This window comes from Sapajus apella, unplaced genomic scaffold, assembly GCF_009761245.1.
Source record: "Sapajus apella isolate SASKATOON/1434 unplaced genomic scaffold, GSC_monkey_1.0 scaffold15, whole genome shotgun sequence".
In the NCBI taxonomy this organism is placed as follows: Eukaryota; Metazoa; Chordata; class Mammalia; order Primates; family Cebidae; genus Sapajus; species Sapajus apella.
Window position 1 is genome coordinate 24,758,337 of NW_022436955.1, and position 26,065 is coordinate 24,784,401.

General features: G+C 44.5%; 1 protein-coding gene and 2 long non-coding RNA genes across 3 annotated transcripts in view; 2 read left to right on the plus strand and 1 right to left on the minus strand.

Annotated features, from left to right (window-relative positions):
- The window catches only part of GAN (gigaxonin), a 57,651-nt gene extending 51,807 nt beyond the window's left edge, over positions 1–5,844 (plus strand). Inside the window, exons 10-11 of the mRNA XM_032284534.1 lie at positions 2,891–3,000; positions 3,087–5,844. Of these exons, the coding sequence (XP_032140425.1) occupies positions 2,891–3,000; positions 3,087–3,268 (292 nt within the window). The 3' untranslated portion in view covers positions 3,269–5,844. The remainder of the gene's footprint in view (positions 1–2,890; positions 3,001–3,086) is intronic.
- A 6,385-nt stretch (positions 5,845–12,229) lies between these two features.
- On the minus strand, positions 12,230–24,268 carry LOC116555682. Its single transcript, XR_004270625.1, has 3 exons — positions 24,255–24,268; positions 18,046–18,053; positions 12,230–12,312 (listed from the first exon to the last, which is right to left on the minus strand). It is a non-coding gene; the product is annotated as an uncharacterized LOC116555682 (long non-coding RNA).
- On the plus strand, positions 12,904–16,172 carry LOC116555681. Its single transcript, XR_004270624.1, has 2 exons — positions 12,904–14,208; positions 14,373–16,172. It is a non-coding gene; the product is annotated as an uncharacterized LOC116555681 (long non-coding RNA).
- Positions 24,269–26,065: the final 1,797 nt, after the last annotated feature.

Sequence of the window (26,065 nt, forward strand, 5' to 3'; positions counted from 1 at the left end):
ATACTCTTGAAGATTATTGGTCCATTTTTTTTTTGTAGGATCTCTTAATTTGGATTTATCTAATGATTTCTTGCAATTAGACTGAGGTTATGCAGTTTGGCAACACCACAGAAGTCATGGTATGCACTTCACTGCATCATGTCAGGGAGAGCGTTGATGTGCCTTATTGCTGGTGATGCTAACCTTGATTGCTTGGGTAAGGTGGTGTCTGTTAGATTTCTCCACTAGAAAGTTAACTGTTTTTGTTTTTGTAATTAATGAATATCTTGGTGGAGATAACGTGAGTATTTGCAAAACCATTTTCTCCTTAAACTCTCAGCCACTCGTGTTAGCGTCCATCGGTAGATCTAGCCTGGAGAAGTCATTACTGTGGTGTTTGCCTGATGGTGATTTTGTTTCCGTCATTCCTTCTGCATTTATTAATTGGAATTTTTCTGTAAAGGAAACTTGTCCCTTTTTCCTATTGATGTTTTCCAGTTACTTACAGTATATGGATTCATGGGTATTTATTTTATTCCCTGGATTATAAATTCAGCACCATCGTTATTGATTTTCTTGCTCACATAGTTGCACCCTCAGCTGTCAGGAGCTGCTTCACCATGGCTTCCGTGTCCTTTGACACACCCCCATCCTTTTTTAAGCACTTTCTGTCTGGCATAACAGGATGCTCTAGGCCCATCTTGTATTTTCTCTACCTCAGCTCTGGGATCACCCACTTCCTCGTAGAGCCTCAAATCCTTTTAGTGGTTATTAAATTGATTTTCAACAGAGGTGCCAAGGCAATTTAGTGGGGAAAGAAAAGCCTTTAGCAAATGGTGCTGGAACAGCTAGTTATCTGTATGGAAGAAAGTGAACTGTGATTCATACCAGGCACAAAAAATTAACTTGAAATGTATCATAGTCCTAAATGTAAAAGATAAAACTGTAAAATTTCCAGAAGAGAGCACAGGAGAAAAATTTTTATAATATTAGGGTAGACAAAGATTTTCTAGAATGACACAGAAACCATGACTGTAAAAGAAGAAAAGGATATCCTGGAATTCATCAAAATTAGAAACTTCTGTTCTTCAAAAGATTCCATTAAGAAAATGAAAAGGCAACCTACAAGCTAGGAAAAAAAATTCATAATACATGTACATAACAAAGTATTTGTATCCATGGGATATAAAGAATCTTATATTTCAATAAGAAGACATTAAACCCAATTAAAAAATGTATTTGTAGAGACAGTCTTGTTACATCCTTTTTTTAATCTTTTTTTTGGAGACAGGGTCTCACTTTTGCCCAGGCTGGAGTGCAGTGGCATTATCTCAGCTCATTGCAGCCTTGACCTCCTTGGCTCAAGCAGTCATCCCACTTCAGCCTCCTGAGTAGCTAAGACTACAGACAGTTGCCACCATACTTGGCTAATTTTGTATTTTTTTGTAGAGACAGGGTTTCACCATGTTGCCCAGCTGGTCTTAAACTCCTGGGCTCAAGTGATCTACCTGCCTCAGGCTCCCAAAGTATTGGGATTATAGGTATGAGCCACCACACCTGGCCCCCAGTTTGAAAATGAGCAAACCTTTGAACAGACATTTTATGAAAGAATATAAAATGGGGCTGGGTCTGGTGGCTCACACCTGCAGTCCCAGCACTCTAAGAGGCCAGGGCAGAAGGATCACTTGAGCCCTGGAGCCTGAGACAGCCTGGGTTGTATGGTAAGACCTCATCTGTATGAAAAAAAAATTTTTTTAATTAGCTGGATGTGGTGGTACACATCTGTGACCCCAACTACTTGGGAGGCTGAGGTGAGAGGATCACTAGAACCCAAGAGATAGAGACTGCAGTGAGCTGTGATTGCGCCATTGCACTCCAACTTAGATGAGCGACAGAGTGAGACTGTGTCTCAAAAAAAAAAAAAAAAAAAAAATCCATAAAATGACCAGTAAGCATATCTAGAGATGTTCATTAGTCTTCAGGGAAGTGCACACCATTGAAATAGCTAAAATTAAAAATATAATACTGAGACCTGAGATCTCACAATAATACTGAGCAATTGGAATTCTTATACATTGCTAATTGGAATTCACAATTATGGTACAACACTTTGGAAAGCAGTGGGGCATTTTTTTTTTTTCCGGTAGAAAATACCCTTACCATATAGCCTGGCAATTTCATAAGTTTACAAAAAAGACTCGCTCTCTAATGTTCCTCACAGCCTTACTCATAATAGCCAAAAACTGGAACATCGACAGGCGAATGAATAACAAATTCTGGGGGTGGGGCTCGGCGGCTTACGCCTGTAATACAGCATTTTGGGAGGCTAAGGTGGGCAGATCAAGACCAGCTGAGCAACATGGCAAAATCCCGTCTTTATTTAGAAAAAACAAACAGCAGCAGAAATTAGCTGAACGTGACAGTGCACACCTGTAATCTCAGCTACTTGGGACCCTAGGGTGGGAGGATCACCTGAACTGGTAGGTTGAGTGTGTAGTGAACCATAATTGCACCACTCCACTCCAGCCTGAGGCAATAGAGGGAGGCCCTGTCTGAAAAACCAACAAATTCTGGTACATCCGTATGATGGAATACTGCTTAGAAATAAACAAATGAATGACAGATGCAAACAACAGCTTGGATGAATCTCTGCAACCTTGTACTGAGCAGAAGCAGGTTGGAAAGCACATGTTGTTTATGACTCAATACATGTTTCATTCTAGCGCAGACAAAACTCCTGTGTTTAGCAACTGGCAGCGTGTCAGTGGTGACCTGGCAGTGGAACGTGGGGTCGAGATTGGCACGGTGCCTGGTACTGATGATCACTTACCAAGTTTGCTGTGTCAGTCTTCCTAGACATTGTTGTCATCTTTTTGATTTCCTTAATTTTGTGCACCGTCTTTGTTTTCAGGTGGATCTATCTTAACGACCAGAATTTATGCATCCCCGCCAGTTCATCTTTTGTTTATGGAGCTGTACCTATAGGAGCCAGTATTTATGTTATTGGAGATCTTGATACAGGTGAGAGTGTTACGGTGATTTTCTTGGAACTGTTTCCTGGTGATTCTGGGCACATTGTCTCACCCTTGCTTATTTCTCTGGCTTAGGTACCAATTATGACTACGTGCGGGAGTTTAAAAGAAGCACCGGAACCTGGCACCACACTAAACCACTCCTTCCATCCGACCTTCGCCGCACCGCGTGTGCAGCCTTACGCATTGCAAATTGCAAGCTTTTCCGCCTGCAACTTCAGCAAGGCTTATTCCGTATTCGTGTTCATTCCCCTTGAGGAGGAAGCAGAGCAGAGAGCGTGATCCTAACCCAAGAGCACCATAACATAGCTGCGAAAGGGAAAGCGGAGACAGCGGCTGAAACTCACTCTGTGTGCTGGGCTTTGGTATGGTAACTCGTGGTTTTATGAGGCTTAGAAACTTGGGCTTCAGCTCTTGTTTGGGAGAACACAGAACTGTTGAAAAACTACCTGGGAGGAGTCAGTTCCTCCAGTTAGATGTGTCTGTAGACACTGGAGGCTAGTAAATATCACAAGGAAAAGGGAGTGGGAATTGGTATCATGTAAAATATCAAAGTTAAAATACTAAGGTGCATTTTCCCTGAAGGAAACTCCTGTCTGTCTGACTGCTGTGTTCAAATATGTAGCTTTGATAAACAAACAAACAAAATCTGTGTATGCAAATCAACATATCCAAACATGCCAAGACTGCTTTTCTACTGCACTTGGAAGGATATATCATGCCTAACCCTGCCCAACAAAGTAAGGTTCGTGCCTAAAATGTTAGATTGGACTGTGTGCCGGTTGGTCTCCATTTATTCCTAGTACTCTGTCCTAAGAATCTTTTTAAAACTATATCATGATGAATTGCAACGAAGATAGAATTTTTCTTTTATAACTTTATCTTAGTAATGTAAAGATTCAGTAAATTCATGAGTCCGGTTGCAGCCCTTGTGTGAACTGAAGGAAGTTGGTCACTTCTATGTTGACTTAGATGAAGACATGTCATGCCATCCTTTCTGGGGTAGTACCAGTGGAGCTGGGAAGGGTCTCCCGCAGTGCCATTCTGCCTTTTCAGTGATCATAACCATTTTCTTAGTGTGAGGATATTAGTGAGTAGGAGATTTTATAAAAGGAAGACCTGAGTCAGACAAATAATAAAGGTCTGCTATGGCTGAAAAAAACAAAAACAAAAAAGCTATCCAGACAAAATATGTAGGGATCAAAAACTTTTTAATATAACCTGTCTGAAAGCACACAAAGTCTTGTTTACTACTGTTTAGAGTTTGAAAACTTGTCTTAGAATGCGAATCTGTGTTAAGAATCTAGTCTTTGCTATAGAAGTTTCCCAGTGGCATTCACTAGTGAGAGTCTTAGACAAATTATGTTCCGAGTAAAGTTTGGCTGGTAGAATAAACTACCTCAACTTAATTTCATTCTGTTCATAGTGGAGCAAATTAATCTTTTCCTCCTTTCCTCCTTTGCTATCTCTCATTCCCACCTCAACTCACTGTACCCCACTTCTCATTGGGGGAAAAATGTCTTTTGTTCGTGGAACGTATCTTGTAAGACAATTTGTTTTCCACTTGAATTACACCACCCTAGTGTGAAATTGGGGACTTCAAAGTGCTTGATTACTTCCTAAATTGAATTTTATGCAATATCAAATTTCTAATCAATTTAATATAGAGTACTTCATTTTTAATTGTTTTCTACAGCTTTTTTTTTCCTCTTGGAATATGGCTGTAAGAAGCAGCATTTTGTCTTACTAACACATGTATAAAGGTATCCTTTGGTTGTAAAATGATAACAGGAACTTCTTCGAGAAACTTCCTGTATGGATCGTTTGTATGCAGTTAACATGCATATGAAACATCACTTATGCTCTCCCACCCATAGACATAAAAAAAGGGTGACCTAACTGTGATTTTTTTTTTTTCCTGGAAGTCAGTACAGTGCTACAGAAGTTGCTACAGAAGTTGCCTGTGGATTAAAGAGTGTTGAGTATGGCAACTAACTCTCCATTTTGGCCAGAAGATACCTGATAAGAGAAGGTATAAGGTTTTTATCTTATATACCAGAGGCAGCAGGCCAGATGTGCTGCAGTCATGTAATTAATCATGTTTAATATGTCAGTCAAAACAAGCTTAGAATTGCATTGTTTACCAGTCAGCTGTTGTCTGCACATTTTCCAGTGATAATGTGGAGATCTTTTAATGAAAGCAAACTATGTGGCCTCTGCAAAGAAAGGAAGATTTTTCTTTTTACAACTAGACATTAATTTTAGAAGAAGCAAATTGCTGGAAAACTAAATTTGCTTTGGTGAAATATCCCGTACAGAACAGTACCTTGGCATTCAGCAGCTGCAGTTGGGGAACATCAAAACAGTAACTGACATCCAATTAAAGCCATGATCGTCAGCAATTCTCTTTTTTTAAATTTCTGACATTTAAAGTTTTTTTCGCCAGTCTACGCCGGGCCTCTCCAGGGAGACAGTTCATTATTTAGGAGTGAATGTGTTCCTCTTGCAATATTATCAGTACCTGCATGCCTTGATAAATTCATTTTATAAAAATAGTGTTTTGTTTTGTTTTATTCAGTTCATTGACACTGTAACTGCAGATATTAGATAACGTTTTATGAAATAAATTTGCCACATAATATGGGATGCAATAACACAAAAGCTGCTAAGTGCCAAACTGTTATTTTACTATAAACAAATATTAAAATGTGTTAAAGTATAGGGATGATTTAATTTTACTGTGCTCCAAAATCAATCATGACTCTTGTAAATTACAGTTATTTCAGTATTGTAAAATAAATTTTCGCTCATTTCATGCAGGTTTGTGTTTTAACATTGCACTTATGCCTTGAAACATCATTTCTTAATAACTTTTTGATACTTCTTTCTTGATAAGCACTTTTGCCAGGTGTGTGTTGGAATTGGTGGCTCAGCATAGGTCTTAAATTTTAAATACTGATATCTTTGGGGAAAGTGCAATTTCTTTTGAGAAGGAAAGTTGTCTCAGGTTAGAATAAGTGAATATTTAAAGAATCTCTCCTAGGCTGCAGTCTAAAATAGGTTGTTTGTTTCTGTGTTTAGCACATCCAAATATAGACCTTTCAAAGATTTAAGTGTTTAATTTAAAGTGTTTTTTTGTTTTGTTTTTGGTAGTGCTTATATCCTGTGAGAAGAAACTGTGAGAGAGGAGTGAGTGTGCATGTGGATGTTGCTGTCTGACCTGAGAAATGTATTTGTGTGGGTTTACTTTTTGAATTGTAGTTCTAAAGTACATGTATTTACTGTCTCCTGGTGCTTCAGATAAATTCTTGAGCCTGTTGACCTTCAGTTTATACTATGTCAAACTCATATTGAGTGGAAATACTGAAATATTGTAGTTTATAGCAAGATTTTCTTGGTGTTAGCATTTCTCTTCTTTAGCAGGATTAAAAACAGTGTTTACCAACTTGTAGTTGGTATACTGTCAAGATTTGGCCTAATGAATTTCTAAATTGATTATTTAGCTTAATATTTCATTGCTGTGAGGAAGTGATAGCTAACCGTAGCCTTTTTTCAAACCATGTAACAACCAAGAAAGAGCATTTGGAGGTCTATTGGATGGTGTTTTGTCTGTAACGAAGCGTTCTATTATATTGCACTACCACTTTAATGATGACGCTTTTTTCATTGTTGGTTTGGAAGTGTCATTTTTATAATTTATGAGTTGGGGGGATTCCCTAGTCAATGTAAAGGAAATACATTCTTTGTACAAATATGGTAAAGGTAGGGCTGTCTTTGCTATGGCGCCTAAGTTACTCATAGGTGGTTAAGTTTCATTTCTAGAGAAGTATCTTACGTACTGTGGCCCATTAGAGTTCCATTTGGTACATTCTACCTCAGTGTACCAAACCAGGGATTCCAAAAACCTTCCAAGGAATGCTAGAAACACCGCAGTATCCCCTTCCAGAATGTTGGCGTTCATGATTAAAGAGGCTTCCCGTGGTCAGAGGAAGACATTTGGTTAAATGGGGGAAGAACGAGGTGGCACTTTGTATCAATTCAGAGATACTGGAACCCCCAGAAAAATATCTGGTGGAAGGGAAAGGTAAGGCTGTCCTTTTCCACTGGCTGCTCACTGAGCACTGGGGTCCAGGAAGTCAGTGAGAAGAGACCAGCTGAGTGTCGCAAACCCACCTCAGGTCCGCCAACACATGTCTGATGGGCACCCACTAGGAACTGTGGCTGCCATTCAGGAAGCTGAACAGTGAGGTGGATGTCACACCACCGTCCCACTCAAGATCGTAAACTCACCCTGGGATGGGCCCGGGCCCTGTCTTTGTCATCTGCTGGTCTCAGTGAATGCACAGAGTAGGTAGTCAATAAACATTTGACAGATAAATATATTCTTGTGATCAAAGTGATGTTCTTCTCTTGAAAAGGGCACTCTAAGAGTGACTGATTTTACTGGGTTTTCAGTTATAAACTTTGTACCCAGATGGGCTGGCCTCCTGTATGGAGTAGAAACTAGTATAGAATAAACAATGCCAAGTGCCTGATGCACATGATGTACAATCCTGTGGTCCCCACACGTCCTGTAGGTTTTTTGAGACCCCTCTACTCAGCATAGCTTATAATGTTGATCATGTTTAATGTTGAGCTTCATTGACTGCTTTTTATATGGGTCTCAAAATCTTTCCAGGACATATATCCCTTTGATCGTCACATCTCTGGGATGGGCAGGGCACTTTCCCCATTGTATGAGGGTAATCTTGGAGGCCTGACACATGCAGCTTCATTTCTCGCTTTAGGGAGCAGCAAGAACCAAAAGCAGAAGCCAGGTGTTTGGATTATCAGCTCACCAGTCAGGCAGTGGGGCCAGGACTTGATGTTTCTAGGCATACAAGTATTTTTAATCATAGAATAATCATTTGTAGTATTAATACAATTTAAGCTCCCAAACATGTCCTTTGCTAGTTGCACAGACATAACCTGAAATATGTTTGATTTTCTTTGTTAGCTAGCTGTAGGAATTTGAAGAATTTACTAAAGTCATAAGAACAGAAGAATGTGTGTTTGAAAGAGAAACTGTTTTTAATTTCAAAGAGCTGCAGCTTCATGTATACTTCCCTCTCTTATTCCATGTAATTAGTAAGGGAAAATAAACTGTGTCTTAGAATGTTAGGAAAATATTTTGCTAGCTTTTAAATAATTCTTGAAGTATTCTTGACTCTTTCTGTAGTTTCTGTAGAAATTACGGAAATGTATACGGATGAGAAAGGACCATTTGCCCGTAATTGAGAACACGAACTTGTGTTGGGTGTCTGTCGTGCTTGCTGGCGGTTAAGTCTCCGTGGTATTGACTGGTAGGCATTTTCTAGATTTTTTGCAAGTTGGCTGGTAAAACTTTCTAAGGTTTTGTATTTTTCAGAAGTAATCTTATTATTGTTTCCATTTTAAACATATCTCAATATTGTCTCATTGTAATAGTTCCATGTATGTGACATCTAAGGAATTAAGTCACTTCCACATGGTTTGGTGTAATGCATACAGTTTAAGAAAGTTTGTTCTTTTTTATTTTATTTTTTAAATTTCTTATAGAAACAGGGTTTCACTCTGTTGCCCAGGCTGGTCTCAAACTCCTGGCCTCAGACCCAGCCGGAACTATAGGTGCTTGAGCCAGCAACCACTGATAGAAAGTATGTTCTTTTTCAGTTCTGTCATTGAAATTATCTAAGTGATTGGATTTTTAAACTCCTTCTCTTTCTCATGAAATTAATCATCTAATAAATAAAACTACATTATATAATTAGTCAGAAATGTCTGTTGCCCTCTTTTTTTTTTTTTTTTTCCTTTTTTTTTTTTGAGATGGAGTCTTGCGCTGTTGCCCAGGCTGGAGTGCAGTGATGCGATCTTGTCTCACCGCATCCTCTGCCTCCGGGGTCCAAGCAATTCTGCCACAGCCTCCTGAGTAGCTGGGATTACAAGCATGTGCCACCACGCCTGGCTAATTTTTGTATCTTTAGTAGAAGCGGGGTTTCACCATGTTAGCCAGGATGGTCTCGATCTCCTGACATCGTGATCCACCCTCCTCAGCCTCCAAAAGTGCTGGGATTAACAGCATGAGCCACCTTGCCTGGCCTCTTTTTTTTTTTTTTTTTAAAGATTAAAACTAATCTTTTAAAGTCCCTACTCAACTGAAATTTGGCCTGATTAGAAATGTTGATATTAATTTCTTCCTGGCTCAACAAAGTTGTTGAGCTTCCTTCCCTGCATACATTGAAAGAAACCCAGAAATTATACATTCGTGGTTTGAATTGGAGAAGGAGTAGGTGGAAGAGGATGGCCTCACACAGAGGCCGGGGGACATACTGCCTTAAGATGAAGTGAACAATTACACACCGAGTAGGGTCCGCGGAAATAAACGGCCGTTTCAAATTATTCACATCCCAAATGTAGATTCGTCTGTTTTCTGGTTGGTGAATTATATTTATTAGGATCTTATTTTAGCATTTCAGTACAAATAGTAGGTTTGGATACCTTATTTTTATTGTTTTTACTCATTAGTTATGAATAAGGCATACCTTAGAACCTTGGGTTAAATTTTTTCGAGTCATACCAGTGAACTTGGTTTAAATACAACTATAGTAACTTGCTTTATCATGTTTCCTGTTTAATTGGATGAGAATTACATGCTCTTATTCACTTGTTCTTTGTGTTTATAGGAAAAACTCTGTTCTCAGCTACCTCATTATGTAGTGTTGTGCTTGATCCCTTGCCAATTTAGAAGAATTCAACACATTCTGTTCTTTAACAAAAGCTTGGAAGCAGGCAGTCAGCGGCCTTGAGAAATACAATTCTCTAAGGCCTGTTTTCCATTTTACTACTTAAAAAAAAAAAAAAAAAAGGCACTTACAACCAGGAGGAATAATAATTCTCCTAGAGTTGCTGCAAAGTGATTACTTGAAACTCAACTTGAACTTTAAAGAGTCTTTAAAAGGCTGTGTTTTCCTAATGCAGAAAAGTAGTCTATTTAACCGTCGCTGCTGTGTAAAACAGAGGGCTTGATTTCCATTCTTGTTGGCATCAGACAAGAAAATGTGTCCCTCTGTCATCTGACCCAGTGTTTGGGATTTGGGTGCTTAAGGCTACTATTTTTTTTCATTTTCTATAAGGTGCTATTGTTTCCCAAAAATCTTTAATTTTGATGAAACTCTATACTCACTGCTAAGCTCCTTCTCACTCCAAGTGTTTCCTAAGTGCAGAGCTGAGGTTGGCAGAACTACATAGAGTTGGATGATACTTAGAATCATGAATGATGTGACTTGTTCCCTGTGCCAGTGGAGCATCCCTCGGCTTCCTGTGGTACGCGCCCTCTGCACCCCACACGTGGTGGCCCCCATCCTCCCTAGTGTCTGTCAGCTTGCCTGGTCACCCCATCAGGAGGAAGGAGTTGAGGAGGCTCACCAGTTATATGCAAGACCCTTCCTCCGGGGAGATCTTGTAATAATAGCCCAGTTTCAGGCCACAGTCATACACAGCCTGCTTAAATGGAGGACTTCAGTGATGCCGTGGCCAAAAGAGTTATGCCCATTTCTAAAAGCCTTGCATACGTCAAATAACTTAAGCACCAGGTTTTACCTGGTGCTTAAGTTATACCAAGTATAACCAAGTTGAACTGTTCTTACGCATTAGTAGGATTTAATTTTTATGCTTGTGCTTTTCAGAGTAAAGGGCTTGCTCTTAACAGTAGAATGGCAAATCTTCTCTTCCAGTGACAATCTGTTAGCACCCTGTTGGCTTAGCTCAGGACGTGAGACATTTCCTGGAAGTGGTTTCCATGAGAACCAAGGCTTCCTCCTTTAACTTAAACCCCAGATTTTCTTGTTTGAATTATTATCAGGCAATCATCTTTATACACTTTCCTTACAAACCCAGTGGTTGGGAGCATAGGCCTTGGTGTCAGGCGCATCTGGGGCTGGGGGCTTCTGCCACAATTATGCTCTGTGACTTGGGAATCTCTTTAACCCCGAGGCTCAGTTTCCTACGTGGAATAAGCATAGCAGGAGGATTTATCCTCTGAGAGTTGTGGTGAGGAGTAACTGGGTGATGACTATAAGCACTTGGGACAGTGGCTTGCTCGCAGGGATCGCTGTTGCCACCACCCTGATTATGTCCACTCTCAACACGGAGTACGGGAGACCCTGTGTGGGAGGCCGAGGCTGCCTGCGCAGAATGTCCCGGGCCTCATAGCTTTCCCCATTCTCACGTCTGCTGCCACGTGATATACAAGTAAATGTATGACATGTTTGTGTTCATAAAATCCTTTCTTCTTGTTTTGAGATGGAGTCTCGCTCTGTTACCCAGGCTGGAGTGCGGTGGAGTGCAATCTCCCAGGCTCAAGGGATTCTCCTGCCTCAGCTTCCAAGTAGCTGGGGCTACAGGTGCACACCACTATGCCCAGCTAGTTTTTTGTATTTTTAGTACAGATGGGGTTCCACCATGTTGCCCGGGCTGGTCTTGAACTGCTGAGCTCAGGCAGTCTGCCTGCCTCAGCCTCCCAAAGTGCCAGGATTACAGGTGTGAGCCACCACATCCGGCCATAAAATGATTTACCTTCTAGACCCATGCCACCTCTCTCCTTCTACGTGTCTGATATTTAAATTCCAAACAATTGTAGATAGCTGAAACAGCCCAAAATATGTACTTGTAGTTTGTTAGAAATAACCCTCTGTTTAGAATTTTCACAGTGAAGATCTCTAATAATACTTCAAACTCTCTATCAAAGTTGAATTTTTTTTTTCTTTAAAATAGGAAAGGTAATAGTCTATATTGGTCAAAGAAACTAGATATTTCCTAGATCTCTGTTTTAGATCATAGACCTATACTATGCTTTCCTAACTTGGATGTTAAATGAAACTTAAAAACAAATACGTGTTACAAGTACTTGTGTGTACGTGCATGTGTGTTTGTGCATGTGTCTGTGTGTGTGGAACTTTTGTACCCTTGCATAAAGAAGCTTATTTAACACAGTGGTACAGAAAGTGAACTACTGAATCCTTCTGTCATATCATACACTTCTTTTCCTGGTGAGGTTATGGGACTGGCAGAGGAAGGAGTATGTGATGTGCTCAGCTTGTCTTGATTTCGATAAGATGTTTGATAAAGTCATTCTTGACCTCTGAATATGAGCCGGAAGTAGAGCTAGGATTTAACGAAGAACCGAGACTAGGTTGAATAGCCAGATTCAGGCAGTGTTGGGGAGCTCGGAGCTTGGCAGGATCACTGAAGGTGAGCTAGACCTGCTGGGCATTTTTATCAGCAACTCAAATCAAAATAGAGACGGCAGAGAAAGAGTGCTGGGCGGGACGTGTTGGTTTTTAGTTTTGCAGTACTCTTAAGTCTCATGGCTCAATGTAAAGTCTTATGTCTAGGTTCAAGAATGAACGCTGCTATATGAAATTTCAGAAAAAAGTTATGGTGATATTGACCATTTGAACATAAGCCAACTGTTTCCCCTGCCCTAGGGGAGGTTGGTGGGGCGACCTTCCCACTCTCCAGGTTGGTAGCCCTGCTGACGGGCCACATCTTCACCGAGAGGTCATGGTTTTGTCTTGTCCCCCTCCCTGGTGAAAGTCCACTGCAGTTTTACTCTTGGCTCCGGAGGGAGAGGGAGTAAAAGCCTCTCCCTGTGTGTCCTGACCCCTCCTACCTTGTAAAAGATCTGCTCAGACTGGGCGAGGTGGCTCACACCTATAATCCCAGCACTTTGGGAGGCAAAGGCAGGTAGATCACTTGCGGTCAGGAGTTTGAGACCAGCCTGGCCAACATGGTAAAACCCCGTCTCTACTAAAAATAAAAAAATTAGCCGAGTGTGCTGGTGGGCCCCTGTCATCCCAGCTACTTAGTAGGTTGAGGCAGGAGAATCATTTGACCCCGGAAGGCAGAAGTTGCAGTGAGCTGTGATTGTGCTACTGCACTCCAGCCTGGACAACAGACGGGGACTCCGTCTCAAAAAACAATAACAAAAAAAATTAAAAAAAAAAAAAATCTCAGAAATAGGGGAAACAGGAGATCATGATCCTAAGAGATTGATAGCCTGGGGTGCACGCCAAGTCTTCAGAGCTAGCCGTCTGTGTCTTCCCATTTCCTTCACTTGTTAATAAGCTTTTGTTTGAACCAACATTGGTTTTTCTCTCCGTGTTCCACCGTAGCTCCCCAAGGACACTGCTAGGTGGAATCTCTGAGAAAACAGGCACTTCGCAGTCGGCCCACCTTTCTCTGCGGGCTTTGGGGTTGTCGTCAAGGTGGAGGAAGGGTATTTTGGCCATGATTTGGAGTCGTTTTTACTCACTCTTCTTAGGATAGCTTTCCCACCCTGTCCTCTGCTCTTCTTTCCCACCCCTCTTCCAGCCCGGTTTTTTAACTACTTGAATTATGTATCCAAAATAAAAAATGAAAAGAGTTGGAGTGAGTTGGGGAGGGCAGAAAGAGTAGCTCTTCTGGTTCCTCAGACCACGTAATGCCCAGGGCATGAGCCTCAGGGATCGCTGAGCAGACCTTCGTACTAGCACTTTCCACAGCCAGCTGGGCCTGCCTGTGAGTCAGATCTGTCCCCAGGCTCCAGGTCAGAATGGCCCCTTGCCTGCTGAGGCACCCCCAAGGACACATCCCAGCCCTTTAGGCACCTGTAGGCTAGAATGACACCTTCCAGGCCAACCCCAGAAGCCCTCAGTGCTCTCCTCCAAGCCGGGAGAGGAGGCCGGCACAGGCCACGTGCACTACCTCAGCACCCAGCGCAGCCCGAGCTCCCCGACGTGCTCAGTCCTGGTGGCCTCTCATGACAGGTGCTCTGCCGTGTCTGTCCATCATCCGCAGAGCTGGATGGGGAGTCTCTGTGTGGGTTCTACTCTGTCCCCTTCCAGCTTGAATTCTCCAGAGCAGAGCGCAGCCCTTGTCTCCTCTTCAGCTCTGACTTAAAAACACACTGTGTTCCAAATCATGGATGGGATCGGAAATCAGAAGTGCTTGTTAACGAGACAGACCACCTTTTCATGTGTTTTTCCAAAAGGAATTTGTGCTTCAAAAGAAACTTAAGTAAATTTATTATTAAATTAGCATATGCTCATTAAAGTTGAGTTATGTTTTATAAAAAAATATATGTATAGGATCTGGTACATGGGGCAGGCAAAAGGATACCATCAGCTTAAGAAATAAAGAAGTAGGCCGGGCGCTGTGGCTCACGCCTGTAATCCTAGCACTTTGGGAGGCCGAGGTGGGTGGATCACCTGAGGTCAGGAGTTCAAGACCAGCCTGGCCATCATGGTGAAACCCCACCTTTAAAAAAAATAAATCAATAAAAATAAATTAAAAAAAGAAATAAAGAAGTAAGTCTTCCATTTGTGTGGGTGATAACATCTTTTTCCTAGATCGTACCTCAAAATTCAAGCTCTCCGTGAAAACAAAGATAATCTGAATAAAAATTTTATGTTGGAAAATGTATCAAGTGGCCTTTAGTTGAGAAAAGCACAGGCTATTTGTTAGCAAAACTTGCTTAGTTACATAATTCGTGGCTTTCTCTGCCATTGGGGTTCTTTGCATTTTGAATTCACTTGGAGCTCAGCTTTTCTTTGGCTCCTGGGTCTTGCACCCCTTCAGTTCACCGGCGACATAATAGTGATACCCCTTTTGTTTTTGTACCATTTTTGTGAATTGTGACAACCATCAGGTAATCACCTTGGCTTCAGCAGAAGTTTTAAACAACCTTTGCAGCCAGTGTCGGGGTGTGCACCAGCAGCCTGGAAGTGATCGGCATTGCTGATTAAAGCACCCCCTGCTCTGCCCACTTCCACACATTCCCATCCTCATCAGAAACCGTATTGCAGATGCTCCTCGGGTAGGTGCGGGCAGACTTCATTGTGTGTCACTAGTAAGAGTGATGTCTCTGTGAGTGCGGCCCCTTCATGACACACTAGAAATGTGTACATTCTTTTGTTTTCCATCATGGGTGTAGGTCTTCTGTCATGAAAGAGAACTGCCAAGGAAATTCCTGAAAACAAGATTGTAAATTCGATTTGACCTTCCCAGATTCAGGGCTGCTGTTGGCAGTGGGCCCTGGCCCAGCAGGTGGCCGGCATGGCTCCTGTTGGCTCATGCCAGTGTTGTGCGGGACCCTTGAATATGTGACTGTCACTCTTGTCCAAGACCGACTTTTAGCAGTCTTGATTTGTCATTTTGATACTTTTAATATAGAAGAAAAATGCCATGAATACCATATAAATACCGCACCAAAAATCCTGCCACTTTTTTACTTGGTAGAATTCCAAGTAGAGAGGTCTCCTTAGACACATATTTAGTTAAGGTTGTATTGTGTGTGATATTATCCTATCGTCAATAAAGTCCTACTGCTGAAAAACAGGGATTTGCAATGAAAATACGTAAGCTAAACGAAAGGCATTGTTTAGAAAGTTCCAACTATTGAAAGGGCTAGAAGGCTGCAACTTGTAAAATTGTACTCCCCAAGTTCAGTAGGATAGTAGAGAAATTGTGCTAAGTTGATTTCATTGAAACGTCACGTCTCGTATCCTGTGGTCCAAAGGTACAGTTTGTTTTGTGGAATAATTTTCTATTCACTTGTTGGTAAGAAATTTAGCAGTCAGAAGTACTTTTAAATTAATAACCTTTCTTTTAAAAAGTTGCTTTATGGTTTACAAGTAATACTGTTGCAAAAAGGATTTGTTAACCTTCTGAAGTTAAGTAGCACGCGCTTTGTTTACATGCTTCAGTATATTGTGGGGTCGGTCCCTTCTCACGAACCCAGGACCTGTGCTTGGGGAACATTCTGCCGTCATGCTGTTCTCTTGTATCAAGGATCAGTGAAAGCGTTTTATCTTTTTTATGTAGTTTGTATTGACTGGATTTTATAACTGTAAGAAAACAGAAACAGAGTGTAGTATTTTGATCTGAAATTTGTGTATGCTAAAGTAATTTTATTTCATGTATTGGAAGTTCATTTAAAAACTTGAAATATTTTCTAGAAGGGTACCACATGAAATGAATTATCTTTAAGCTGTTTAATTAGCCTAATAAAATAATTTGATGGGGAAGTCATTCTAATTGTTTCTGATTTTTAGAGTGATTCCTGCTAACTCAGCATTATCAATACAGCTTGATTTGTGAATGGAATGTTGTCATATCTGTCATTTTAACGGTCAGAGTGTCATCTCCTAGACCCTGGTTTGCTATCTGTCTGTCCCTTGGCAGACACACACCAGTCACTGCCTGAGCCTCTTCCATCGCTGTCACCATAAGATTCCTTGCTGTCTTCCCTGAAAAATGGTTTCAAATTTGCTTTCCTCAGAAGAGAGAAATAAAATAGGTTTCAAAGGACTAGAGGACTTTGATATTAAGGGCTTAGTAATATGAGACAGAATTCCATCTGCGGAAAGCAGAATTCTCTGTAGTTCTCTCTTACTGCGCTGTCCAGAGACAATAAATCTACAATGACTGGTAGTACTTAGAAAAGATAATTCAAATACAGATCTCCACTGAAGGCAAGGGGCAAAGAGCTTAGCAACTCTCCCCTAAGGTCCAGGTTAGGTAAGGACAGGCAAGTGCGCTGGACGTCTGCAGACTCCCTCCTGAAATCACATGAAAAGAGGCAGTATTCATCTTAGGTCACAGAGCATGGCATAATGTAGGTGTGGCGAGTGGGTTTAAATTTTTTTCCAACTTTCATAACAAGGTCATATGGACCAGTGGCCTCTAGCCCTTTAAATTTTAATTTTGAGACAGGGTCTGGCTCTGTCACCCAGGCTGGAATGCAGTGGCGCGATCTCGGCTCACTGCAACCTTCACCTCCTGAGTTAAGCGATTTTCCTGCCTCCCAAGTAGCTGGGATCACCGGCACAGGCCACCATGCCTGGCTAGTTTTTGTATTTTAAATTTAATAGAAATGGGGTTTCACCATGTTGGCCAGGCTGGTCCTGAACTCCTGGCCTCAAGTGATCACTCACCTCGGCCTCGCAAAGTGCTGGGATTACAGGAGTGAGCCACCATGCCCAGCCTGTAGCCCTTTTATCTTTGGGGTGAGGGAGGGTTACTGCTGACAAGAGTCTCATCCAGAAACCCGTGCCCGAGATAGAGGGACGGTCTGTCTATGGAGGAGGGCATTTTGCAGGTGGGGAGGTGAGAGGTTGACTGTCACCATCCTTAACCCTATTGTCTCCTCCCAATGGTGATACAGATCTCCTATTGAAAAACTATATAATGGAGCCCATCTTCAGTACCTCACATGTTAAGTCACTTTATCCTTGCAATAGCCCTAGGAAGAAGGCACTATCATTCTGTCCATTTTACAGCAGAGAAAACAGGTGCTGAGAAGTCACTTTGCCAGACTTATGGCCCAGTGCAGAGGGCAGAGCTGGGATTCAAGGCCAGTTCCAACGTCCGGACCCATAATGATATCACAGTCTGGCCTGCCTCTCTGGAGAGCGGACAGACCCTTTTTGAAACTGGCTCAGTTGTTGAACAGCCAAGGATGGAAAGTCAGACAGTATGTGGCAAAGGGGTCAGGGGAATCCTCCTGCTGGGGTCTGAGTCAGAACAACTGTCCTTCAGCTGGAATAGGAGCTGATGGGAGCCAAGATATTTCCTATTTTTATTTGTTTTTGAGACAGAGTCTGGCCCTGTCGCCCGGGCTGGAGTGCAATGGTGCGATCTCAGCTCACTGCAACCTCTGCTTCCCAGATTCAAGAGATTCTCCTGCCTCAGCCTCCTGAGTAGCTGGGATTACAGGTGCGCACCACCATGCCTAGCTAATTTTTTTCTTTTTTTTTTTTGTTTTTTGAGACGGAGGCTTGCTCTGTCACCAGGCTGGAGTGCAATGGCGCAATCTCAGCTCACTGTGACCTCCGACTCCCTGATTCAAGCTATTCTGCTGCCTCAGCCTCCCGAGTAGCGGGACTACAGGCTCGGACCACCATGCCCAGCTAATTTTTGTATCTTTACTAGAGATGGGGTTTCACCATGTTGGCCAGGCTGGTCTTGAACTTCTGACCTCGTGATCTGCCCACCTCAGCCTCCCAAAGTGCTGGAATTACAGGCATGAGCACCTGGCCAAGATTTTTTTTTTTTTTTTTTAGTAAGACCAAGTTTGACTTTTTAGTGGAACCTGTACCTCTCTGGAGAACTTGAGGGAGCCCATCCATGTGAGCTCTGCCCACTCTGGAGTTGGGGCGTGGACAGGCCATGCCTTGAGTTGTCTGCATGGTTACCGCGCCAAGGGGAAGACTGAATTTCTTCTGAAGGTTGGGTCAGCTGCTTCCACCGGCCCCAATCCATTTACACCAATGATCCTTCTCTACCAAGGGCACTGGACTTGAAAAAACCCATTTTTCTCAACTGGATCTGTGGAGGTGGGGCCAAGTGGCATCTTAGCTCTGCTTTTAAAAATGAGGGATAGGCCTGGCACAGTGGCTTATACCTGTAATCCCAGCACTTTGGGTGGTCGAGGCAGGCGGATCATGAGGTCAGGAGTTCGAGACCAGCCTGGCCAACGTGATGAAACCCTGTCTCTACTAAAAATAAAAAAATTAGCTGGGTGTGGTGGCAGGCGCCTGTACTCCTAGCTACTCAGGAAGCTGAGGCAGAAGAATCACTTGATCCCAAGAGACAGAGGTTGCAGTGAGCCAAGATCATACCACTGCACTCCAGCCTGGGCAACAGAGTGAGCCTCTGTCTAACAAAAAAATTTAAAAATTAGCCAGGTGTGGTGGCACTTGCATGTAGTCCCAGTTACTTGTGAGGCTAAGCTGGGAGAATTGCTTGAGGCCAGGAGGTCAAGGCTGCAGAGAGGGATGGTCACACCACTGCCCTCCTGGGCAATAGAGCAAGATCCTGTCTCAAAAAAAAAGAAAGAAAGAAAGAAAGATAAACACTAGGCCAGGCGCGGTGGCTCACGCCTGTAATCCCAGCACTTTGGGAGGCCGAGGCGGGTGGATCACGAGGTCAAGAGATCGAGACCATCCTGGTCAACATGGTGAAACCCCGTCTCTACTAAAACTACAAAAAATTAGCTGGGCATGGTGGTGCGTGCCTGTAATCCCAGCTACTCAGGAGGCTGAGACAGAAGAATTGCCTGAACCAGGAGGCGGAGGTTGCGGTGAGCCGAGATCGCGCCATTGCACTCCAGCCTGGGTAACATGAGTGAAACTCCGTCTCAAAAAAAAAAAAAAAAGATAAACACTCTACTGGAGGATGGCTGTAATTTTTAAAATTTTAATAAAGCAGAAAATAAATGCTGGCAAGGATATGGAGAAACAGGAACCCTCGTACACTGCTGGTGGAAGTGTAAAAGGTGCCGCCACTGTGGAAAACAGCTTGTGTTAAAATCCTTGTGTTAAACATGAAGTTACCATGTGACCCGGCAGTTCCACCCCTGGGTGTGTAGACCCAAGAGAAGTGAAGACTCAAAATACTTGTAGTCAAATGCTCATAGCAGCACTATTCACAACCCAAATGTGCGTCAGCAGATGAATGGGTGAACAAATTGCAGCCTATCCACACAATGGAATATTATTCAGCCATGTGAAGGAATGGGGTGCTGACCCATGTTACAATAGGGGATAAACCTGCGAAATACCATGTGAAGAGAAGACTGTCACAATAGGCCACTTACTGCATGACTTCATTTATATAAGTGTCCAGAACTGGCAAATTCCTGGAGACAAACAGCAGGTTACTGGTTGCCAAGGGCTGGGAGAGGGGGAATGGGAGTGACTGTTTATGGGTACAGGTTTCCTTTGAGGGTGACAATGATTTGAAACTGGACAGATGAATGCCCAACATTGTAAATGTGCTAAACGTCACTGAATTGTTCTCTCGCAAATGGCTATTTGGCCAATTTTACCTCAATTAAAAAAAAAAGGCTGGGTACAGTGGCTCACACCTGTAATCCCAGCACTTTGGGAGGCTGAGGTGGGCAGATCACGAAGTCAAGAGATTGAGATCATCCTGCCAACATGGTGAAACCCCATCTCTACTAAAAATACAAAAATTATCTAAGCGTGGTGGTACGTGCCTGTAGTCCCAGCTACTCAGGAGGCTGAAGGAGGAGAATCACTTGAACCCAGGAGGCAGCAGTTAGAAGACGGGGCCAATAAGAGAAGCGATCAGCAGTCCAGCAGCTGCGTCACTGGTGATATTGAGGAAATGGGGAATCCACTCTTTTTTTCTGTATATTTATTGATTTATTGAGATAGGGTCTTGCTCTGTTGCCCAGGCTGGAATGCAATGGTGCAATCTCAGCCTACTGCACCCTCCACCTCCCAAGTTCAAGCAATTCTCATGCCTCAGCCTCCCCTGTAGCTGGGATCACAGGCATGCACCACCACACCCACATAATTTTTGTATTTTTAGTAGGGATGAGGTTTCACCATGTTCAAGGCCAGGCTGGTCTCGAACTCCTGACCTCAAGCCATCTACACACCTCACCCTCCCAAAGTGCTGGGATTATAGGCAAGCATGAGCCACCACACTAGGCCAGGAGTCTACTTTTATACCTGCATTAGTCTGTTTTCACACTGCTATAAAGAACTAACTGAGAATGAGTAATTTATAAAGAAAAGAGGTTTAATTGATTCCTGAGGCAGAGGCCTCAGGACACTTACAGTCATGGGCAAAAGGAGAAGCAAGTCATGTCTTGCACGGTGGCAGGAGAGAGAAGGGGAGAGAGCCACACACTTATCAGACAACCAGATCTCATGAGAACTCTATGATGAAAACAGCGTGGGGGAAACTGCACCCATGAGCCAGTCACCTCCCACCAGGTCCCTCCCTTGACACTCGAGGATTGCAATTCAGATTACAATTCGAGATGACATTTGGGTGGGGACTCAGAGCCAAACCATATCAATACCCAAAGTGGTGTTTCCTGTAGATGGTCCGGGGGTGGGCAAAACAAAACTCTGGCTGGAGAGGGGGGGTTAACAGCACCCGGAGGAGCCCACCCACGTGTGCACCAACCAGTGTTCCCCGGGGATCCCCCATCTCATCTCGCTCCAGCATCAGGGAACTGGGGGGAACCTGAGAGCACGAGTCTCCTACAGCCTTCACACTCATGTTTCTGAATTAAATTCAGTAGGAGGCAACCTTCAGTTAAAAGCTCAGGTCCTGGAGCTAAACGGTTTCAAATCCGTTCTCCAGCACTAACTCGTTCATTAGCTAGGTCCTGCCTCTCTCTGCCTCCGTTTTCCTAGGGGCAGTGGCAAGGACCCACAGCCTCAGGGTTGTGCCAGACTAAGCAAGTGAATGCATGGTAGTGCAGAGAACAGTAGTTGGTGCAAGTCGAGACCTCCTCGTGCTGGCCGTGAAGCCTTCATGTCTGAGCCCCATCAGTGCTGATAGTTACGCACGACCCACTTCTGCACAGTCGCCACTGCCAGCTCAGCCTGCATCTTCCCCGGCTGCATCCCAGAGCATGGAGCCAGGGGCTGGGAGGACCCCTCACCCGTGCACAGCTGTATACTCCTGAACAATTTATGGGGAAAGGCAGTACACACTCTCTAGGGCTAGAGGTGGCATCCTCAGAGATTTCCCAGCCTGGGACTCTTGCCATAAGGGTGGATGTATTTGTATCGAGCAGGATATACTTATCAGCTGTGACCAGGAAAGGAGAAACTCACAATTCCAGCACGGCCAGAGAGCAGCCGCCGCAGCCGTCCCGTGTGTGCCCAACACAGCGGTGGGGCAGGGTGGAGGAGGAAGAGGGAGGTGCAGCTTGCCTTGGCTGCCCTCCCCTCCCGTCCTCTGCACTGCCCGGAAATTGTCCAGGGCCAGCATTCATCAAACACCTCCCCTACCAGGCCCCGTGGAGGAGTTGCTAAAGTTAGTCATTACATTCAGAATATTCCTGAGTGGTCTCTACAGCCCCTGCTCCACAAATGAGAAAGTCAGAAGCAATTAAACTTGTTCCATGGCTGGGTGCAGTGGCTCATGCCTGCAATCCCAGCACTTTGGGAGGCTGAAGTAGGTGGAACACTTGAGGTCAGGAGTTCGAGACCAGCCTGGCCAACATGCTGAAACCCTATCTCTACTGAAATGTAAAAATTAGCCAGGCATGGTGGCGCATGCCTGTAATCCAAGCTACTTTGGAGGCTGAGGCAAGAGAACTGCTTGAATCCAGGAGATCCATGGGATCCACTTGAATCCAGGAGGTCGTGTTGAGCTGAGATCGTGCCACTGCACGCCAGCCTGGATTACAGTGAGACTCAAACTTGCTCCAAGTCACACGGCTTGTCTGAGGCAGAGCCAGGATTTGGACCCATGTCTGTGATACCCAGCCGGTAGTCTCTCTCTGACTGTCCTTTCTCCTTTATGCTGTCTCTCTGTCATTAGACACAATACAATAAGACCAGCACCAAATAAAGCTTCCTCTGCTCCAATAGGCCCCAGAGACACAGCCAAAAGAGCCCGGCCACGCTCTGGGTTCTCCCTTTCAGAGTTCTCACCTCTGCAGGAAAAAACGTTGAGACTTCTGATCTTTGCCACCCCCCTGAATACATCTACATTCTACTCCTAGAACCAGTGAATAAGTCGCCTGACATGGCCAAAAGGGCTTTGCAGGTGTGATTAAGGACTCTGAGACGGGGCAATCGTTCTCCATTTCCAAGGTGGTCCTGCGTTAGTCCATTTTGCATTGCTATAAAGGGATACCTGTAACTGGGTAATGTGCATGGAAAAGAGGTTTTTTTGGCCCACAGTTCTGCAGGCCATACCATCATGGCACCAGCATCAGCTGTTGCCAGGGAGAGCCTCAGGGCGCTGGTAGTCATGGTGAAAGGTGAAGGGGGCAGGTGCATCACATGGCTTCACATGGCAAGAGAGGGAGCAAGGAGAGGGAAGGTGGGAGGTGCCAGGCTTTTTTTTTTTTTTTTTTTTTTTTTTTTTTTGAGACAGAATCTTGGTCTTGTTGCCCAGGCTGGAGTGCAGTGGTATGATCTCAGCTCACTGCAACCTCCACCTCCGGGGTTCAAGCCATTCTCTTGCCTTAGCCTCCTGAGTAGCTGGGATTACAGGCACCCACCACCACACCTGGCTAATTGTTATATTTTTACTAGAGACAGGGTTTCACTATGTTGGTCAGGCTGATCTCCAACTCCCGGCGTCAAATGATCCATCGGCCTCGGCCTCCCAAAGTGCTGGGATTACAGGTATGAGCCACCACACCTGGTCATGTGCCAGGCTGTTTAAACAACCAACTCTTGGCAAGGTGCAGTGGCTCACGCCTGTAATCCCAACACTCTGGGGAGCCGAGGCAGCAGATCACCTGAGGTCGGGAGTTTGAGACCAGCCTGACCAACATGGAGGAAACCCATCTGTACTGAAAATACAAAATTAGCTGGGCGTGGTGGCGCATGCCTGTAATCCCAGCTAGTCAGGAAGTTGAGGCAGGAGAATCGCTTGAACCCAGGAGGCGGAGTTTGCGGTGAGCCGAGATCATGCCATTGCACTCCAGCCTGGGTAACAAAAGCAAAAAAAACAAAACTCCGTCTCAAAACAAAAACAAAAAAGCCTCTCATGTGAACTCACTACCATGGGGCGGGCACTCATTCATGAGGGATCTCCCTCCATGACCCAAACACCTCCCACCAGCCCCACCTCCAACACTGGGGATCCCATTTCAATATGAGATTTGGAGGGAACAGACATCCAAATGCTATCCGGGCCCTCCACAGTCACAAAGGTTCTTATCAGGGAGGTAGGAGGGTCAGAGAGAGGAGACGTGACAACCAGCACAGAGGCTGGAGCAGGGCACAGGGCTGAAGGCCGAGCACAGGAGGGTCTCCCGAGAGCCTCCAGGAGGAACCAGCCTGCTGAAACCTTGATTCTAGCCCAGCGAGGCCAGCGTTGGACACCAGGCCTCCTGATGGTGAGATGACACGTCTGTATTGCTTTAAGCCACTGCACGTGTGGGAGTTTGTTACAGCAGCCGTAGGAAACTGATGCAGCCCCACCCCCTAAGTTAGAATCTGGTGAGTCCAGCAAGGAGGGACTCAGGAATAGGACCCTTCTCAGGACATCTTGGAAATGACCCATCTGCTTCTAGAGTTGGCTGGACGTGGCTGCGGCTGTCCTTGGTCAGAGCCGGCTGGTCCCGTTCTCCCTAGATCTGAGCCATTCTTATGTCCTGCTCCACAGACGCTGCAGCCAGAGTCCCTGGGCCCCCTGGAGCTGCTGGAGGCCTCTCCTTCCCAGGCTTTCTTAGACAGTGGTGAGGGCAAGAAATCCTGACAGCAGCCTCCTACCTTCACCAGCAATTGCTGCTGGTCCTGTTCACCTTCTGTAAACTGCCCCTCCCTCTGCAGTCTGTTCTTCAGTCATCAGTGTCTTTGGGAAGTCCATCATGTCTCCCCCCAGCTCCAGGCCCTGGGCTTTTTTTTTTTTTAGCTGGAAGGCTGCCTCCCATTGAATCCAATTCAGAAACGTGGGTTAAAGGGCTGTAGGAGACTTGTCTGACCAGGTTCCCTCAAATCCCCTGAAGCTGGGACAAGACGGGGGGCACCAGAAGCGTGGCAGGTGCACAGGTGGCTGGACCCCTCCCGGTGCTGCTAATGCACCCCTCTCCAGCCAGAGTCTTGTACACCCCTGGATCATCTACAGGAAACACCCCTTTGGGTATAAAACGGATTCCGCATTTCCTCGACATCCACAGCGAAGCAGCTACGAGAGTGGTGATTGCTTTATTTGTTTCCTATCTTCTTCCATCCCTCTTTTTTTTCTTTTTGAGATGGAGTGTTGCTCTGTTGCCCAGGCTGGGGTGCAGTGGCCCTACCTCCCCTCACTCCCCACTGCAACCTCCACCTCAAGTGATTCTCCTGCCTCAGTCTCCCATGTAGCTGGGATTACAGGCACACATCACCACGCTCGGCTAATTTTTTTTTTTCTGATATTTTTAGTAGAGACAGCGTTTTACCATTTTATCCAGGCTGGTCTTGAACTCCCAGCCTTCAGAAATCTGCCTGCTTCAGCCTTCCAAAGTGATGGGATTACACATGTAAGCCACTTTGCCTGGCCTCATTTTTCTTTTTTAATTGAGGTAAAATTGACCAAATGTGAGCCGTTTTAGAGAGAACAATTCAGTGGCACTTTTGCACATTCACAATGTTGGGTATTCATCTATCGAAACCCAAAACATTTTTGTTACCCTCAAGGGAAACCACATACCCGTGAACAGTCTCTCTCATTCCCCGTCTCCCCGCCTTTGGCAACCAGTAACCTGCTGTTTGTCTCTAGGAATTTGCCTGTTCTGACCCCTCCATCCATTTTTTTTTAATCGGAGTCTTGCTCTGTCACCCAGGCTAGAGTGCAGTGGCGCGATCTCGGCTCACTGCCACCTCCGCCTCCCAGGTTCAAGCGATTCTCCTGCCTCAGCCTCCCAAGTAGCTGGGATTACAGGTGGGTGCCTCCACACCAGGCTAATTGTTGTATTTTTAGTAGAGACAGGGTTTCACCGTGTTAGGCTGGTCTCGAACTCCTGACCTCGCCCATCTTGGCTTCCCAAAGTGCTGGGATTACAGGCACAAGCCACTGCGCCCGGCCTCTGGACATTTATATAAATGAAGCCACCCAGTAAGTAGCCTTTTGTGGCTGTCTTCTGTCACTTCGCGTGGTATTTTGCAGGTTTATCCCTATTGTAACATGGGTCAGCACCCCATTCCTTCATATGGCTGGATAATATTCCATTGTATGGACATACTGCATTTTGTTTAACCACTCCTTCATTGATGGTCATTTGGCTTGCTTCCCCTTTTGGCTAATGTGAATAGCATTGCTGTGAGTATTTGAGTACAAGTATCTGAGTCCCTGTTTTTACTTCTCTTGGGTCTATACACCCAGGGGTGGAACACCCAGGTCAGCTCCATAATTAAAGTGAGAAACTGCCAAGCTGTTTTCCATGCTGGCTGTACCACTTAACCTCCTGCTGCTGTCTCACTGCATTGAGAATGAAACCCAAACTTGACACGGTGCCCTCTGAGACCCTGCAGGAAGTCCCTTATCTCCAGCTCCAGCCACAGGGT